This window comes from Trichoderma aggressivum, assembly GCF_033847375.1.
Source record: "Trichoderma aggressivum f. europaeum strain CBS 100526 chromosome Unknown scaffold_007, whole genome shotgun sequence".
NCBI classification, from domain to species: Eukaryota; Fungi; Ascomycota; class Sordariomycetes; order Hypocreales; family Hypocreaceae; genus Trichoderma; species Trichoderma aggressivum.
In genome coordinates this window covers 304,408-320,279 of record NW_026946373.1, presented here as the reverse complement: position 1 = coordinate 320,279, position 15,872 = coordinate 304,408, and the positions used below count along the sequence as shown (strand labels likewise).

The 15,872-nt window shown below is 51.9% G+C and overlaps 6 protein-coding genes across 6 annotated transcripts; 4 read left to right on the top strand and 2 right to left on the bottom strand.

The window, feature by feature from the left end:
- Window positions 1-1,451: 1,451 nt before the first annotated feature.
- Triagg1_2653 (uncharacterized protein) lies at window positions 1,452-3,961 on the top strand (the record flags this gene model as incomplete). The annotated part of the gene is made up of 3 exons (XM_062896858.1): window positions 1,452-2,601; window positions 2,667-3,130; window positions 3,188-3,961. The coding sequence occupies 3 exons, from the start codon at window positions 1,452-1,454 to the stop codon at window positions 3,959-3,961; spliced, it is 2,388 nt and encodes a 795-aa protein (XP_062758270.1).
- Window positions 3,962-4,431: 470 nt separating this feature from the next.
- Window positions 4,432-6,311, top strand: Triagg1_2652 (uncharacterized protein; the record flags this gene model as incomplete). The annotated part of the gene is made up of 4 exons (XM_062896857.1): window positions 4,432-4,482; window positions 4,595-4,682; window positions 4,751-4,989; window positions 5,046-6,311. 4 exons carry the CDS (start codon window positions 4,432-4,434, stop codon window positions 6,309-6,311), a joined length of 1,644 nt encoding a protein of 547 aa, XP_062758269.1.
- Window positions 6,312-7,258: 947 nt separating this feature from the next.
- Triagg1_2651 (DNA-directed RNA polymerase II subunit RPB2) lies at window positions 7,259-11,164 on the top strand (the record flags this gene model as incomplete). Its single annotated transcript, XM_062896856.1, has 3 exons — window positions 7,259-9,652; window positions 9,710-10,938; window positions 11,002-11,164. The coding sequence occupies 3 exons, from the start codon at window positions 7,259-7,261 to the stop codon at window positions 11,162-11,164; spliced, it is 3,786 nt and encodes a 1,261-aa protein (XP_062758268.1).
- A 353-nt stretch (window positions 11,165-11,517) lies between these two features.
- Triagg1_2650 (uncharacterized protein) lies at window positions 11,518-11,854 on the bottom strand (the record flags this gene model as incomplete). The annotated part of the gene is made up of 2 exons (XM_062896855.1): window positions 11,518-11,682; window positions 11,801-11,854. 2 exons carry the CDS (start codon window positions 11,852-11,854, stop codon window positions 11,518-11,520), a joined length of 219 nt encoding a protein of 72 aa, XP_062758267.1.
- Window positions 11,855-12,442: 588 nt separating this feature from the next.
- On the top strand, window positions 12,443-13,164 carry Triagg1_2649 (uncharacterized protein; the record flags this gene model as incomplete). Its single annotated transcript, XM_062896854.1, has 6 exons — window positions 12,443-12,445; window positions 12,506-12,544; window positions 12,658-12,691; window positions 12,759-12,767; window positions 12,853-12,953; window positions 13,012-13,164. The coding sequence occupies 6 exons, from the start codon at window positions 12,443-12,445 to the stop codon at window positions 13,162-13,164; spliced, it is 339 nt and encodes a 112-aa protein (XP_062758266.1).
- Window positions 13,165-13,421: 257 nt separating this feature from the next.
- Window positions 13,422-15,306, bottom strand: Triagg1_2648 (uncharacterized protein; the record flags this gene model as incomplete). The annotated part of the gene is made up of 3 exons (XM_062896852.1): window positions 13,422-15,082; window positions 15,152-15,203; window positions 15,280-15,306. The coding sequence occupies 3 exons, from the start codon at window positions 15,304-15,306 to the stop codon at window positions 13,422-13,424; spliced, it is 1,740 nt and encodes a 579-aa protein (XP_062758265.1).
- Window positions 15,307-15,872: the final 566 nt, after the last annotated feature.

Below are 15,872 nucleotides of genomic sequence, written 5' to 3'. Positions count from 1 at the left end.
GAGTCTGCTCCCCACAAGGCCCGGCGTTGAAGCTCCATACACGGAGTCGAGTTGTAAGTGAGCCTCTTTGTGATGCTCATGATAACTTGCAGCAACTTTCATATACATAGGACCGAAACAACTTACATGTCTTGACAGCCCTCTTTGTACCGTATTGATTGACACCGAACACGCAAAACTGCCTTACTTGAGCCACCCATCCAGAAACAAAACTTTGCAACTTCTTCATCATCTTCGTCAAACAAAATTTTAAGCATCTTAATAACGATAGCTAGTAGAGTCTCGGGTCCATTCCCACGTGGGTTTGCCCTGTTGCAGCTTAGTCGCAATGACACCATCACCCTTGTTCGTGTCGTCTTTTTTTTCCCTCCTGCCGACGCTTAATGTTGAAATTTCCCCGAACAAGCTTCAAACTTACTTGACCAAAACGGAACATGGGAAAGCCTCATCGCGGTTTACTTGGGCCATGACGCATCGGCAAACCATTTCATTGGCGCTCTACGGAGGAACGACGGCTCGGGATGCAAAAGATCCTTGGGCCTTTGCTCTTTTCGGCCGAATGGCCGCGGCCGGCAGAGGATTGACGTGAGTGGGACGGTAAGCGTGAATTTTTCATGGATAAATATTCGGGTTGATAGTCTTTGAGAGGGAAAATGCCATGTAAAAGAGATTCGAGAGATATCAAGAGATTGGATGAATGAAAGGAGAAGTGCTACATGTAAGTGAAGAATTGGAGAATACGAGTACATACGCCTGGGGGTCCAGAAGAAGAGTCTATCCCGAGCTCAACCACCACCAACTGACTGTCTCATTTATTCTGTCCACTTTTTCTTCGCCCAGCCGGCAGTGGTTGAGCTTTTCAAGATGTGGCACTCGATGGCAATCCCGCTTCTAGGCCGAGTGTCAACGCCCCCACCGCCGGTTGTCTTAATACGAGGAGCCCTAGTCTTTACACCTCGATCGAAAGGGCTTGAACCGTGGATTATCATGCAATTGCTGTGTGTTCCTACGTACTGGTACCCGCGGATGGATCACCCTCACACCTCTTTGATCGAGCACATGTACAAGTATGTTCGAGTGGTGATCCCCTGCCATTGCGTGCTGCCCCGGCCCTCCACTTCTCGGATATCTTGTGCCGCAAAAAACTTGGCCGCGGATTGCCACTGTCACTTCTCGATGCTACATTGTGTTGCTACTCGCTCCGTAGACTGAGACGAAAAGAAGCTGCAAAGTACATACTGACCGGGCCCCGCGATGTGGCGGAGATGGATGGGAAGTTTCTTTTACGTAGCATTTCTCCATTCTCTCAAGTTGTGTTAAATAGGGCCCCCTTGCCTGCTCTCGATTTTATTTTATTTTTTTGATAGACATTCTCCTCAAGTGCACATCTTTTCTGTATTCCGTAGAGCCTTTTTCTGTAGAGCTTCGGCTGGTTGCCACGGCTTTTCACAATGGCATCTGCTCAGCTGGAAAAGACTGATGAACTGGTCTCTGCCGGGCCCATCATCACCGAAGAAGGCCTGAACCGAAAGGAACAGGCTGAAATCATCGGTGTTGACGAAAAAGGTGGTGCCAATCTCGACGTCGAGTCGAAAGAGGACCTCACTGCCGGCAAGACTCAGTACACCCTCACCAATGAGAATGGCGAGGAGGAGGTTGTCGATGACGATGATCCCAGAATCAAGGACATTCCTCCTTATGTGAGGCGCATCGTCAGCTTCACCGACGATCCTACTGAACCGACTCTGACCTTTCGATACTTCCTCCTTACTATCCTCTTCGTCGCCCCGGGTGCCTTCTTGTCACAGATGGCCCACTACCGAACAACATATGCCCCTTACTCCGTCTTCTTCGTCCAGATTGCCTCCAACTACGTCGGCGTATGGCTTGCCAAGGTCCTCCCAGCCTGGTGGGTTGGCATCCCCGGTACCAAATGGGGATTCAACATGAACCCAGGCCCCTTCAGCACCAAAGAGCACGTCCTGGTCACCATTTCCGCGGCATCTGGTGCCACTTACAACCTGGGCTACACCCCCATCTCCATGTCTGAGCTCTACTTCAACCAGCCCGTCAACGGTGCCGTGGCCACCTTCTTCATGTTGGCCATCACCTGGACCGGCTACTCCTACGCAGCACTGGCCCGCCAGTTCCTCATCTACGACCCCCAGTACCCCTGGTTCCAGTCTCTCTGCCAGACTGCCCTCTTCGAGACCCAGAAGAAGCAGCGTGAGAACCCGAGCCGTGCCTCTCGCAAGCAGATGATTGTCTTCTTCGCTGTCATGGGCGGCGTCATCCTGTGGCAATTCCTGCCCGAGTTCGTGTTTCCCTTTCTGGGCTCTCTTGCGTTCCTCTGCTGGGTTGCGCCGCATAACAAGACGGCCAACTTTGTCGGTGCTGGCTTCGGCGGTATGGGATTCTTGAACTTGTCGTTTGACTGGTCTAGCATTTCGACCAACGGAAGTTTGTTCTTGACTCCTTGGTGGACGCAGGTTGTCCTCTTTGTCGCCTTTGCCGTCAACTGCTGGATCTTGATTCCTGCTGCCAAGTTTGGTAACCTTGGAACGTGGAATCATCAGTTGATGTCTAACCGTGTCTTCCTGGGTATGTGCCTATCGCCAGACTTCAATGCTCGAGGCTCATCTCTCGAAACTAACTTGCATGCATAGAAAACGGAACGAGCTATCCTTTGACCGATCTCCTGACTGCGGATGCCAAACTGAACGAGACTGCGTATGAACAATACGGAGAGTTGTTTGTCGGCACTCAAAGTCTGTGGAGCATGTTTTTCGACTACGCCTCATACTCCTCAGCCCTCGTCTGGATGCTGCTCTTTGGCTGGCCCCAGATCAAGGAGAGCTTCAGGAAGCTCAAGGAGCGTTCGACCAAGAAGGACTCGGGCAAGATTACGGAGCAGTACAAGGATCAGATCAACATCCTGCAGCGACCCTATGATGAGATTCCATTCTGGTGGTTTGCCGCCCTGTTTTTGGTCTCGTTTGTCATGCTCATTGCCATGGTTGGCAAGAACTTACTGTTTATTCCCGTGTGGACTTATTTCGTTGCCATTGCGACAGGAGCTCTCGTGGTCGTGCCGCTGGGCTGGCTGTATGCTTTGTCCAACTTCCAACTGGTAAGAATACTTCCCTATCAACCCCAGTGTCAGTGTTTATACTCATGACTCTTTTAGCCTATTGGAACAACAAACGAACTCTTGTACGGTGTCATGGTAAACGCCGTGTCCGGATTCAAGAACCCCTGCGGTGCTTCCACTTACGGTGCCATCGCCGGAGACGCCTGGTATCGTGCTCAGCTCAACCTCCAGGACATGAAGATTGGCCACTACATGCACATTCCTCCCAAGGCCGTCTTCTTCTCGCAAGTCTTTGGCTCAGCCATCGGTATCCCCATCGACTATGCCGTCATTCGATGGGTCATCGACACCAAGAGAGATTATCTGTCTGGCGCCAAAGAAGATCCCACTCACCAGTGGACTGGTCAGTCTCTGGCCTCGTCTCTCACTGCCGGCGTCCAGTACGTGCTTGTTGGCCCTAGCCGTCTCTTCAAGCAAGACATCTACAAACCTGTTCCATATGGCTTCTTGGTTGGTGCCGTGTGCCCCGTCATCATCTTCTTCCTGCACAAGATGTTCCCGCGAGCCAAGTTCCAGCTGTGGAACACGACCATCTTCTTCTCTGCCATGTCCATCTTCTACGGCAACATCAGCACGGGCTACACGTCGAGCTTCATCGGAGGCTTCGTCGTCATGTTCCTGGCGTACCGGTACCGCTATGACCTGTGGGCACGATGGAATTATATTTTGGCGGCAGCTTTTGATGCGGGTTTCAACTTCAACATGCTGCTCATCTTCTTGTGCTTTGGCGCGGGCAAGATTATCGAGATGCCCAACTGGTGGGGAAACAATGCGGAGAGTAGCGAACGCTGCTTCGCGTTGGATGACTGATTGATGTATTGATGAGTTGATGTAAAATATGATGCCTTTTGTTGTTTTTAAAATTCATTCGAGATGAAGAGGGGGTTGTCTGAGAAAGAGTATTACGCCTCCAAACGGGGTAAACTTGATAATAAATGTGAATACACGCACGTTCTAATGGGGTGCTCTTAAATAATTGTACCATGAATGTATAAATGCTTGGTGATGGTGACATTGGAACGCCTAGAAGCTTCGGGATTTATTGAGACTTAAAGTGCCTGCCCGTACCGCTACAGCCTCCCGTCAGTAAATTGATCCCGAATCCCGGCGTTTACAGGGCTTTCAGACCCCCCACAAGGCGCTGTAGCTGCCCTGTGGAGTCCGCGTGCCACCCAAAAGCTTGGAGCTCAAAGTCGTCATCCGTGGATCCAGTGACTGACTGTAGCTCCAACTTGCAGCCTCTTGTCCATCTCATCCAATGCCTCTCCAACATCGCCACGATGCCTGTCCAACAGCATGTGCTCAACTGGCTCTACAGCGTCCTGACAAGTGTAAGCAGCCCTATCTTGTGTCATTCATTACCTCTATTTCTTCACACGAGACTCTCCCGATATTGCGCCGTCTCCAGCACCAACAGACACCCCGCATCTAACCCTCCAACAGGAATATCACGATGTGAACCGCACCTACAACGACGTCGCCACCGTCCTCGCACGATACCCAACCCTCGCTCCACGAACCGATGTGCACAGTACGAATGCGCCCCTCCGATCGTCTCTCTTCCTTTTCGCGCCTCGGAACTGACAATCCAACTCACAGCCTTCCCCAATGGCGCCAGCGCCCTTCTGGTGCACTTGACCGGCACGATCCCGGTCCTCTTCCGAGGCACCACATACAGGTTTCCGGTTTCAATATGGGTGCCTCATGCATATCCGCGCGAGGCACCGCTGGTTTATGTGACGCCGACGGAGACGATGATGGTTCGCCCAGGCCAGCATGTCGACCCCCAGGGCCAGGTCTATCACCCATATCTAGCTGGCTGGGTCGACTTTTGGGATGTAGGTCACATGCTCATATAATCCACAGAGGCATATCTGACTTTTGATACACACAGAAATCAAGCCTAGACGACTTTGTTTCCGTCTTGAGCGACGTATTTGCAAAAGAGCCGCCAGTTATCTCGCGCCAGCAGCCTCGAGCAACAACCCAAAGCCCGCCTCCCGCCCAAGAGCCACCCCCGATCACGCCTCATCCTCCAGAAAGGCCTCTAGCCTCGACATCTTCGCCTGCTCAGCCGTATCCCAACCAAGCAGAATCTCGTCCACCACCCCCGCCCCCGAAACCTCACCAGGAAGCCCCTCGTCAGGAAGCCCCTCGCCAGGAAGCTCCTCACCAGGATGTTCGCTCACCCCCGCCAATTCCACCCCACCCCCATCTCTCTTCTCCCAGTCCTCCTAGCTCTGGAGTACCTTCTAGATATGAATCAGCCCCTCCTCTGCCGCCTCAACCTCAAACGTCTAGACCACCATATCAAAATCACGCTCAGTCTCTGCCTCAGTATTCAAACGCTCAAGGACCTATCCCCCCTCAGTCTCCATCTCATGGTCACCCGCAGACTTTGCCACAGTTTCAACCATTAGGAGCAACCCCTGGATACAATGGTCAATTTAACACACAGGGTCAACTACCGCCACAGGCACAATGGCAACCACCGCAGCAACAGGCGTGGGATAGATATCCCCCTCCGCAACACCAGCAGCAACAGCCCCCTCAGCCCCAACCTCAACCTCCCCACCAGAAATCGCCACCACCTCCGAACCTTCTTGATGACGGGCTCAGTTTAGATATCAAACCACACACAATTGAAGCCCCCCCTATCCCTCCAAACCCCGAAAAGGATGCTCTTCTCAGGCAGCTTGCCCAGACGCTGGCTTCTATCCGGCAACGCAGTCGACAACAGAATGAGTCCAGCATGGCCGGGTTAGAGGCACAGCAGGCTGCGATGCTGTCTGCCATGTCGGCCATACAAGCTGAGATGGGCCAGCTTACACAGTTCACCAGCATCATCACTTCCAACGCGAATATTCTTCATGATGCTCTGCGCAAAGCAGATGCCGTCATTGAAGGATCGAGGAACCACGTGGTCCCAGACATCGATGAGCTATTAGTAGCCCCGACAGTAGTATCGAACCAACTGTACAGGGTAGTGGCAGAAGAAAGAGCACTGGGCGACGCCATATTTATGCTTGGCCGTGCGGTTGAGAGAGGTCGCATATCCCCCGCTGCGTTTGCGAAGATGACGCGATCTCTAGCGAGAGAATGGTATCTGAAGAAGGCTCTAGCACGCAAAATTGCGCAAGGAATGGGGCTTATGGTATGATAGTGCTGTGATGGTAACATGTCTCAAGCTGGATAACGGCGGTATAGTTTGAGTATGTTTGGCATATTGTTAGATAGGATATAGAAAGATGTTGGTCATGGTAGTATACAGGGAGAATATAGCTGCAAGAGCGAATTGAATAAATGACTAGGTGCCTGCGCTCAGCTCTTGGAAAATCTTTCAATGAACTGAATACCAACTAGACATGCTGTACGGTTTATTCTTTGATATGGATGGCTTTTTGTATATAATAGGGTTGGACTGAGCCAACAGCATCTACAATACAGCCACGTTAACGGTCATCAGCACATTGGAAGAGATTACACACAACGACCTGATACGGGTGTAATTACAAGTATTTAAAGCTACCGATGGCCTCTTATCTCTGCATGTTGATATGCTATGCATTCAACCACTACACTTTCCTCTCATCTATTCTACGTCAATGGCTTCTTGCTACTAATGAGTGAAACCTGCTTATGTAACCGCAGTTGTGATTAAAAAATCCCCCATGGTTTTACCGGGGCGCTAGTCCTAGTCGGCACTGGCCCCCAAGGCTTCACTAAGCACGTCGCGCGCCGCAGCATCTGGCGGGATCCCTTTTGCCTTTGCAAAGATTCATCACGACGAAAAAAAAGTTGTTGCTTTCCGCCATCAACCTTCATCGTGCGCAACCGCCAGTGCTGCAAGAGCTCTTTGTGTGTGAGGGAGACTCTTCTGCCGGGATCGCTCGCAGATGCTCGTTTGTGACAGGCATTAGGATCGCTGCTGATTCGTCTAGAGCTTGCTGGCTCGAGCGGTCCCTCCACGGCGCGAGGACGAGGCTGCACCCACGACAGCTGCCTTGAGTTGAGCCGGGACTTTGGCCCAGGGGAATATCTGGATAGACCGAATTCTACTTGTTATCACTCTTAATCTAATTCCATCTCGAACCCATTACCGCCATCATGGCTGACTACGAGGACGACTACGACTATGAGAACTACGGAGACGAGGATGAAGGCATCACTCCCGAGGATTGTTGGACCGTCATCTCCTCCTTCTTCGAAACCAAGGGTCTCGTATCCCAGCAGACAGACTCCTTTGACGAATTCACCCAGACGACCATCCAGGATCTCGTAAACGAATACTCCACCATCACACTCGACCAGCCAAACCCTCCTTCGCCACCCGGCCGAACAATAGCCCTTCGTCGATATGAGATCAAATTTGGAAGCGTCATGGTGTCACGTCCCACTATCAGTGAGACTGACGGAACTGTGACTTCTCTGCTGCCTTACGAGTGCCGAGACCGCAACTTGACATATGCCAGTCCCCTCTATATCAAGATTACTAAAAAGGTGTCGGCTGCCGTCGAGAGGGAGGTTCCCTTGCACGAAATGGACGATGCTCAGCAGGAGGAATACGCAAGAACCGGCGATCACCCTACAAAGCTTGAGTGGGAAGAGGAGGAGAACGGCGAAGATGACAACATCGGCAAGTCTGATGACTGGAAGGACATGGTCTTCGTCGGCAAGCTGCCCATCATGGTCAAATCCAAGATTTGTCATCTGAGCCGTGAACAGGATGATAGTCTCTTCCTGGTCAACGAGTGTCCCTACGATCAGGGTGGCTACTTTGTTATCAACGGCAGTGAAAAGGTCCTCATCGCCCAAGAGCGATCTGCCGCCAACATTGTTCAGGTTTTCAAAAAGGCACAGCCAAGTGCCTACACCTATACGGCTGAAATCCGAAGTGCGTTGGAAAAGGGCTCACGGCTCATCTCCAGCATGATGCTCAAGCTGTACGGCAAAGGAGACTCTGCTCGTGGTGGCTTTGGCCAGACTATCCACACCACCCTGCCCTTTGTCAAGTCAGACCTTCCCGTCGCCATTGTCTTCCGTGCTCTGGGTGTCGTTTCTGATGAAGATATCCTCAATCACATTTGCTACGACCGCAACGACAGCCAGATGCTGGAGATGCTTCGACCTTGTATTGAGGAGGCCTTCTGTGTCCAGGACCGAGAGGTTGCTCTTGATTTCATCGGAAAGCGTGGAAACCGAGACCAAGCTGGTCTCGGACGTGAGAAGCGTGTCCGCGTGGCCAAGGATATCCTCCAGAAGGAGACTCTTCCCCACATTTCACAGACAGAGGGAAGTGAAACCAGAAAGGCATTCTTCCTGGGATACATGGTGCACAAGCTGCTGCAATGTGCGCTCGGAAGAAGAGAGCCCGACGATCGTGACCACTTTGGAAAGAAGCGTCTGGATCTGGCGGGTCCCCTGCTGGCCAAGCTGTTCCGTGGCATCATGCGAAGGATGAACACCGAATTGGCCAACTATCTGAGACGGTGTGTTGAGGGCAACCGGCACTTCAACCTTGCTGTTGGTATCAAGCCCGGTACGCTTTCAAACGGATTGAAGTATTCTCTTGCCACAGGAAACTGGGGTGATCAGAAGAAGGCCATGAGCTCGACTGCAGGCGTGTCCCAGGTGCTTAACCGTTACACATTTGCTTCGACCCTATCACATTTGCGTCGTACCAACACTCCTATCGGAAGAGATGGTAAGCTGGCGAAGCCTCGGCAGCTTCACAACACGCATTGGGGTTTGGTCTGCCCGGCCGAGACACCCGAAGGACAGGCCTGTGGTCTGGTCAAGAACTTGTCTTTGATGTGTTATGTCAGTGTCGGTTCTCCTTCCGAGCCTCTGATTGAGTTCATGATCAACAGAGGTATGGAAGTCGTCGAAGAGTACGAGCCACTGCGGTATCCTCATGCTACCAAGATTTTTGTGAACGGTGTCTGGGTCGGAGTTCACCAAGACCCTAAACATTTGGTGAACCAGGTTCTGGACACTCGTCGCAAGTCCTATCTCCAGTACGAAGTCTCTCTCGTGAGAGAGATCAGAGACCAGGAATTCAAAATCTTTTCCGACGCAGGCCGTGTCATGCGACCAGTCTTTACCGTTCAGCAGGAAGATGACCCGGAAACGGGCATCAACAAGGGCCACCTGGTATTGACCAAGGAGCTCGTCAATAGATTGGCCAAGGAGCAGGCTGAGCCTCCGGAAGACCCCAGCATGAAGATTGGATGGGAGGGATTAATCAGGGCTGGTGCGGTTGAATATCTCGATGCCGAGGAAGAGGAGACGTCCATGATCTGCATGACGCCAGAGGATCTCGAGCTGTATCGTCTTCAAAAGGCCGGTATCAACACCGAGGAAGACATGGGAGATGATCCGAACAAGCGACTCAAGACAAAGACAAACCCCACAACTCACATGTACACCCATTGCGAGATTCACCCAAGTATGATCTTAGGCATCTGTGCTAGTATCATTCCTTTCCCCGATCACAACCAGGTATGTCGTCTACCCTTGTCGTCTAACCAACGAAGAAAATACTAATTACGTGTGCAGTCCCCCCGTAACACTTACCAATCTGCCATGGGTAAACAAGCTATGGGTTTCTTCCTCACCAACTATTCCCGGCGCATGGATACCATGGCCAACATCCTTTACTATCCCCAGAAGCCACTGGGTACCACTCGATCCATGGAGTTTTTGAAATTCCGAGAGTTGCCTGCCGGACAGAACGCGATTGTAGCCATTGCCTGTTACTCTGGCTACAACCAGGAAGATTCCGTCATTATGAACCAGAGCAGTATTGACAGAGGTCTGTTCCGAAGTCTCTTCTTCCGATCATACTCGGATCAGGAAAAGAAGGTTGGACTGAACTACACCGAAGTGTTTGAGAAGCCCTTCCACCAAAACACTCTTCGCATGAAGCACGGTACATACGACAAGCTGGATGAAGACGGTATCGTTGCCCCCGGTGTCCGAGTATCTGGTGAAGACATCATTATCGGCAAGACGGCGCCGATTGACGCCGAGACACAAGATCTCGGCACCAGGACGACTATGCACCAGAGGCGAGACATTTCAACTCCTCTGCGTAGCACCGAGAACGGTATCGTTGACTCCGTCATTGTGACGGTGAATGCGGACAATGTCAAGTATGTCAAGGTCCGGGTCCGAACGACCAAGATTCCGCAGATTGGAGACAAGTTCGCCTCTCGGCACGGCCAAAAGGGCACTATTGGTGTTACTTACCGACAAGAGGACATGCCCTTCACAAGAGAAGGTGTCACTCCAGACATCATCATCAACCCTCACGCCATTCCATCCCGTATGACAATCGCTCACTTGATTGAGTGTCTCCTAAGTAAGGTCTCTACGCTGGAAGGTATGGAGGGTGACGCCACCCCCTTTACGGACGTCACGGTCGACTCGGTCTCAGAGCTGTTGCGAAAGCACGGCTACCAGTCACGAGGCTTTGAGATTATGTACAATGGCCATACGGGCCGCAAGCTGAGAGCCCAGGTGTTCTTTGGGCCGACATACTACCAGCGACTCCGTCACATGGTGGATGATAAGATCCACGCTCGTGCTCGTGGTCCCGTACAGATCATGACAAGACAACCTGTGGAGGGTCGTGCCAGAGACGGTGGTCTCCGATTCGGAGAAATGGAACGTGATTGTATGATTGCTCACGGTGCTGCCTCCTTCCTCAAGGAGCGATTGTTTGAGGTGTCAGACGCCTTCCGAGTTCACATTTGCGAGATTTGTGGACTCATGACACCTATTGCGTACGTTTTCTCTTTTCTTTCCAACGTTTGTCTAATAGCAACGATGCTAACTCATATGACTAGCAACCTCTCTAAACAATCGTTCGAGTGTCGTCCATGCAAGAACAAGACCAAGATTGCGCAGATTCACATCCCCTACGCTGCCAAGCTCCTGTTCCAGGAACTCCAGTCCATGAACATTGCGGCTCGCATGTTCACCAACCGGTCTGGCGCGTCCATCAGGTAAACCTTGGAGAGAATCGGCTTATACAAGCCGCATCCTATTATTGCCGCAAGATTTACAAAAGATTGATTTGCGGACGTCCATTTTTTTGCTTTATGCTTTTTTTTTCTTGGAGAATGGAAGATGGTGGAAATTGCTCTATGACAAAAATGGATACGGGACGTCTCGCTCCCATTGCTGCGCCAGCGAGATGAATGCTGAGCGGAGAGTATGATTGTACATGTAGAAAAAATAATACAATGAAGAAAGTAAAAAAAGAAGAAGAAGAAAGAGACGTCTATCTATCGTTGGACTTGCTCATGTCGTGTCGTGCGTAGGTAGTGATTGCAAGGGGTTACATGTCTGCGGTGCTGCTGTTACCTCGAACCGGCAGAAGCTTTGTTTAGCGGCTCTAGTGAGCTGTGAACGCTCTGCTCGCGCTTGTACTCCTCCTCCAGAGCACGCTGCATGTCAAAGTCGAGTTGACGTTCTCTCTTGATACGCTGCTGCTCCATGTCACGGACAACGCCGGCATGCATCGCCTTTTGTAATTGCGTTAGCAGGGTAGATGTCAGGGGGTTTAGGTAGTGGTGAGAAGAGGGCAGAGGAGAGGTATACGGTTTGTTCGACTTTTTGTTGGAAGTGTACGAATACAATTACGCCGGCGGCGAAGAGGGATGTGGCGGCGAGGGAGAATTTCGATCCGGAAGACATGATGGTTTTATATGAGAGGCGGGTTGTTGCGTTGTTGTAGGAATTTGCTGTCTGTTTGGGGTGGATTGGTGGTGAGAAGAGACTATCTTGAGGGATTGAGGGTAATTTCTCTTGAAAGATTTAAAGGAATAGCTGGTGGATGAGTGGGCGGATGTATGAGCGTGGGTGGTTGATATTATACGGATATAGCATGAGGATGAGAATGAAGATTTTGGAGCTGTGTCGTGAGTGGTCAGATCGTTCCATTTGGTTAGAGGCAAAGTATCTCTACCGACATGCACTAGCAGTTTAATCGTAGAATGGTGACGTGTTACTGTTAGTGCCGCTGCAAAAAGCTACTTTAGGAACGCACTTCTAACGCCGAGCCAGGCCGAGCTGTGACGACAGCGGGCATTACCTAAGATCGATGCCTCTATCCTTCTGCAATCGGAGCTGCCACCAACCTTGCAATCAACCACCTTGAACTTGCGACATACAACCTCTGCGCCTTTCCCAAAACACCTCGACTGAATTGCATTCACCCATTTTCTCTGTTTCCTTTTTCTTTCCAACCTGAGCGAGTCTTTTTCAACTTACACTTTTGCAATCATGGTGAGTGCGCAAGGCGTTTCGTGAGGGAGCATTTAGCTGACGGTTGGGAAATTGGTACAGTCTGCACAGAACTCGGCCGGTATCCAGACTCTCCTCGATGTACGTTGCGTTTGACGAACGATCTGACATGAAGCCGCGCGCTTTTTGGGATACTCATCTTGATGGGAGTTTACGTTTGATTTGGCGGTGCTGATTTGGTGTTTTGTGCGTAGGCTGAGAGGGAGGCGTCCAAGATTGTACAGAGGGGTATGTTTGGACGCTTGCTTGCTTTTACCGCAACAAAGGAACTTGACTAACGATGACGTGTGTGCAGCTCGAGAATGTGAGTGTTCCCGCACCGACAGACTTAAAATGTAGATATAGAACGAAGCAATGCCGGAAGCTGACGACTCCTCGAATGCTCGCAGTCCGCACCAAGCGCGTCAAGGAAGCCCGTGACGAGGCCAAGAAGGAAATCGCCGACTACAAAGCCAACAAGGAAGACGAGTTCAAGAAGTTCGAGGCCGAGGTGCGACGAGGAATACCCCACAGCTTCTTCCACACCCGAGCTAACACATCGATTGCAGCACAGCAAGGGCAACGAGGCCGCCGAGCAGGAGGCGAACAAGGAGGCCGAGAAGCAGATCGAGGTGATCAAGGAGGCGGGCAAGAAGAACCAGGACGCCGTTGTTAAGCACCTCCTGGACGCCGTGTTCGAGGTGAAGCCCGTGGCTGCGTGAAGTCTGGGGTCGAGAAGACCGATAGATGGCGATGGAGGGGGGCGTGTATGCTGAGATGGATGGACGCAATTGACATTCGATACAAGCGATTGGAGGGGGCTTTACTGGAACATATGATGCTTTGTCGAGATGGTTCACTCGGTCGGATTTGCACATTAATTTATACTTGAAAACCATGAAAAGACTACATTTTGCTCGTTATTACTTGTACGTTTTTCCTTCTGTTTGCTGGCTGACTCAACTCAGCCATCGATTCATTAGTTGAGGAAATCTATCAGCGTGGTCAGCATCTCGCCCATATCCTTGCTATCCTCCTCAGTGGTATCCAACTCGTCCAACTGCTCCTTCAGCGTCTTCTGGATCGACTTGAAGGTATCGTCCGTCTCTGCCAGCAGCCGCTTAATCTTCTGGTTCGCGCCACTGTCCTCCGCAACGAGCCACGCCAAAATGACATCGACGAGCTGCAGGTTGAACAAGCCGGCGTCCATCTTCTTAGAGAGCAGCTGTATCCCGCGGTCTTCCTCCGCATCTCCAGAGCGCGCTGATTCTTGCCGATGCTCTTCTTCGGCGGCTTTTATGCGCGTGGTATAATCCCTGTGTAGCTTTACTAATTTCGCAGTCTTTTCGTACTCCTTCTCGACGAACTTTGCCAGCAGCCGTATCCGCTCTGGAGAATCGGCAGGCAGGAAGCGCAGCATGGAGGAGAATACAGAGAGCAAGGGCCCGATGAGACGCTGGTCGTGGCTCTTGTTGAACATGGTAAACGTCGTTTTCAGGCCTCCCGCCTCGACGATCCGCTGGCATATCTCGGCGCTGGTGGTGCCACCTGTCGCGTGGTCGAGCAGGCGTAATGAGGGGTGCTTTGCCACCTTGCTCTCTTTGATTAGGATGAGACAGAGCTCAGTTCCTTCGGCCTCGAGGAACTTGGCTCTTCCCGCGGGAGTGTCGACCAGACACGTCAAGCTCTCAAATAAATTCTCTACGAATTCCTCTTCTGGGCCGCCCTTTTCTGGATCTCGTCGGCGGTATGGGGCCACGAGCTGCAGCATGATATCGATGATGTCTAAGCTGACGAGCTTTTCCCGGTTTTCGGGAGCTGCCTGGGAGAGAATGGCCAGTATCTCGGCGGCATATTGCTTGTTCTGAGTTACGGGTGATTCGGTGCGCTGGATGCGCTGCAATAGCCATTTTAGCAGGGCTTCTTCCTCGCACATTCGCGTGGCGACGGCTTTCTGAGAGCTGAGATTCTCCAATACGCTGAGAGAATGATATACGCCATTGCGATCGGACTCGTCGTCTTCGTTGAAGCGGGACAGGTTGGAGACTAGCAGACTCAAGAGGTCACTGTCTATCAACGCGCCAACCAAGGTGTCCCACTGCTCAGTCTCCGTCACGACATCATCGTCCGTGAGCTCCCCGATAATCTCAATCGCACCAATGGCAATGTCCGAGTTCTCGTGCGTCAGCAGACTGACTAAGCTTCCCGCAGTTCCCAGCTTCACAAACTCGCCATACAGCTCGGAGGATTCGGCCAAGAGCGAGAGGTTCTTGATTTCGGCGTCAAGGTCGGCCTCGCTGTCGATGAATTTCTGCGGCTGGTCCTCGAACCGGGAGCGCAGCTCCGAGTTCTTGGTGATGAGCTTTTCGAGGTTGAGCGCCGTCCTTCGGAGCCAGGCGCCGTCGATCTTGTCCAAGTCGCCGCCCGCGTCGGCCTTGTCGACGAAATCGAGGATTTCCGATTCTTGCTTGGTGATGCCGCCGCCGAAGAAGCGGCCTTCTTCGTCGTCGCCTACGTCGTCTTCTGGTGGCAGCTCGGGCCCGAAATCGTCGTCATCGGCGGGGTTCTCTGCATCATCTTCGACTTGGGCATGGCGATTGGTGCTTCTGTCGGTCAGCTTGGTCGCCTTGTATATTTCGTCTGATTGAAGAAATCACCACCTGTTAGTATTGATTTAGCAGCTAGTTCGCAGCTTTCATGTCGACTTACTGGGATCGCGAATTGGCTGGTCGAGTTTCCGCTTGCCGATGGAGCCAGATGCCTGGATAAGCAGTCAGAACATCTGCCTAATTGGCCTCTGGGGCGTGCCCTGTGACTCTAGCACTCTCGTTTAATACCTTGAATAGATCATCCACGTTCGCCATTCTGTTTTAAGCAACGTCGTTTCGTGTTTTTGCTGAGCAGCCAAAAGTCGTGTCGCCGCATGCAAGTAAGCTCCCTCGGCATAGCTGAGCTAGCCTTCTAATCGCGGCCCCTGTCCTTCAATTACGGCAATTCTAGCAAACGATAAGCCTCTATGGGGGATCCTTACTCTAAAGGGGGCCGTTACGACGCTAACGGGGTGCTAAGCCGGAACAATGCTGGCTCAGGCCTACTTTGGTACAAAAAAGTACTAGTACCCACCCCAGCGGCCAGGGGTCGAAAAAGGGGACGGTTAGGGGTCGGTTTTAAGGGCTCCATGTAGGCCTGTCGTGATTGATTGCGCGCCTAGCTTCTGGCACTAGCAGGAATAGCCAGCATCTGATGCAAGCTTCAAGCGAACTGGCATCCAGGGGGGGGTTTCCAGGCCTGACAGCGGTAATACCACTAGCCGGGAAGCACAATCAACTACGAGTACAGTAGCACGATACGGTCTCGTACGAGCACGGTACAGGTACGGGCACGGTAACACCGCAGTTTGCAGGCCGCGGGTACCTCCGTCGGGCGGTGA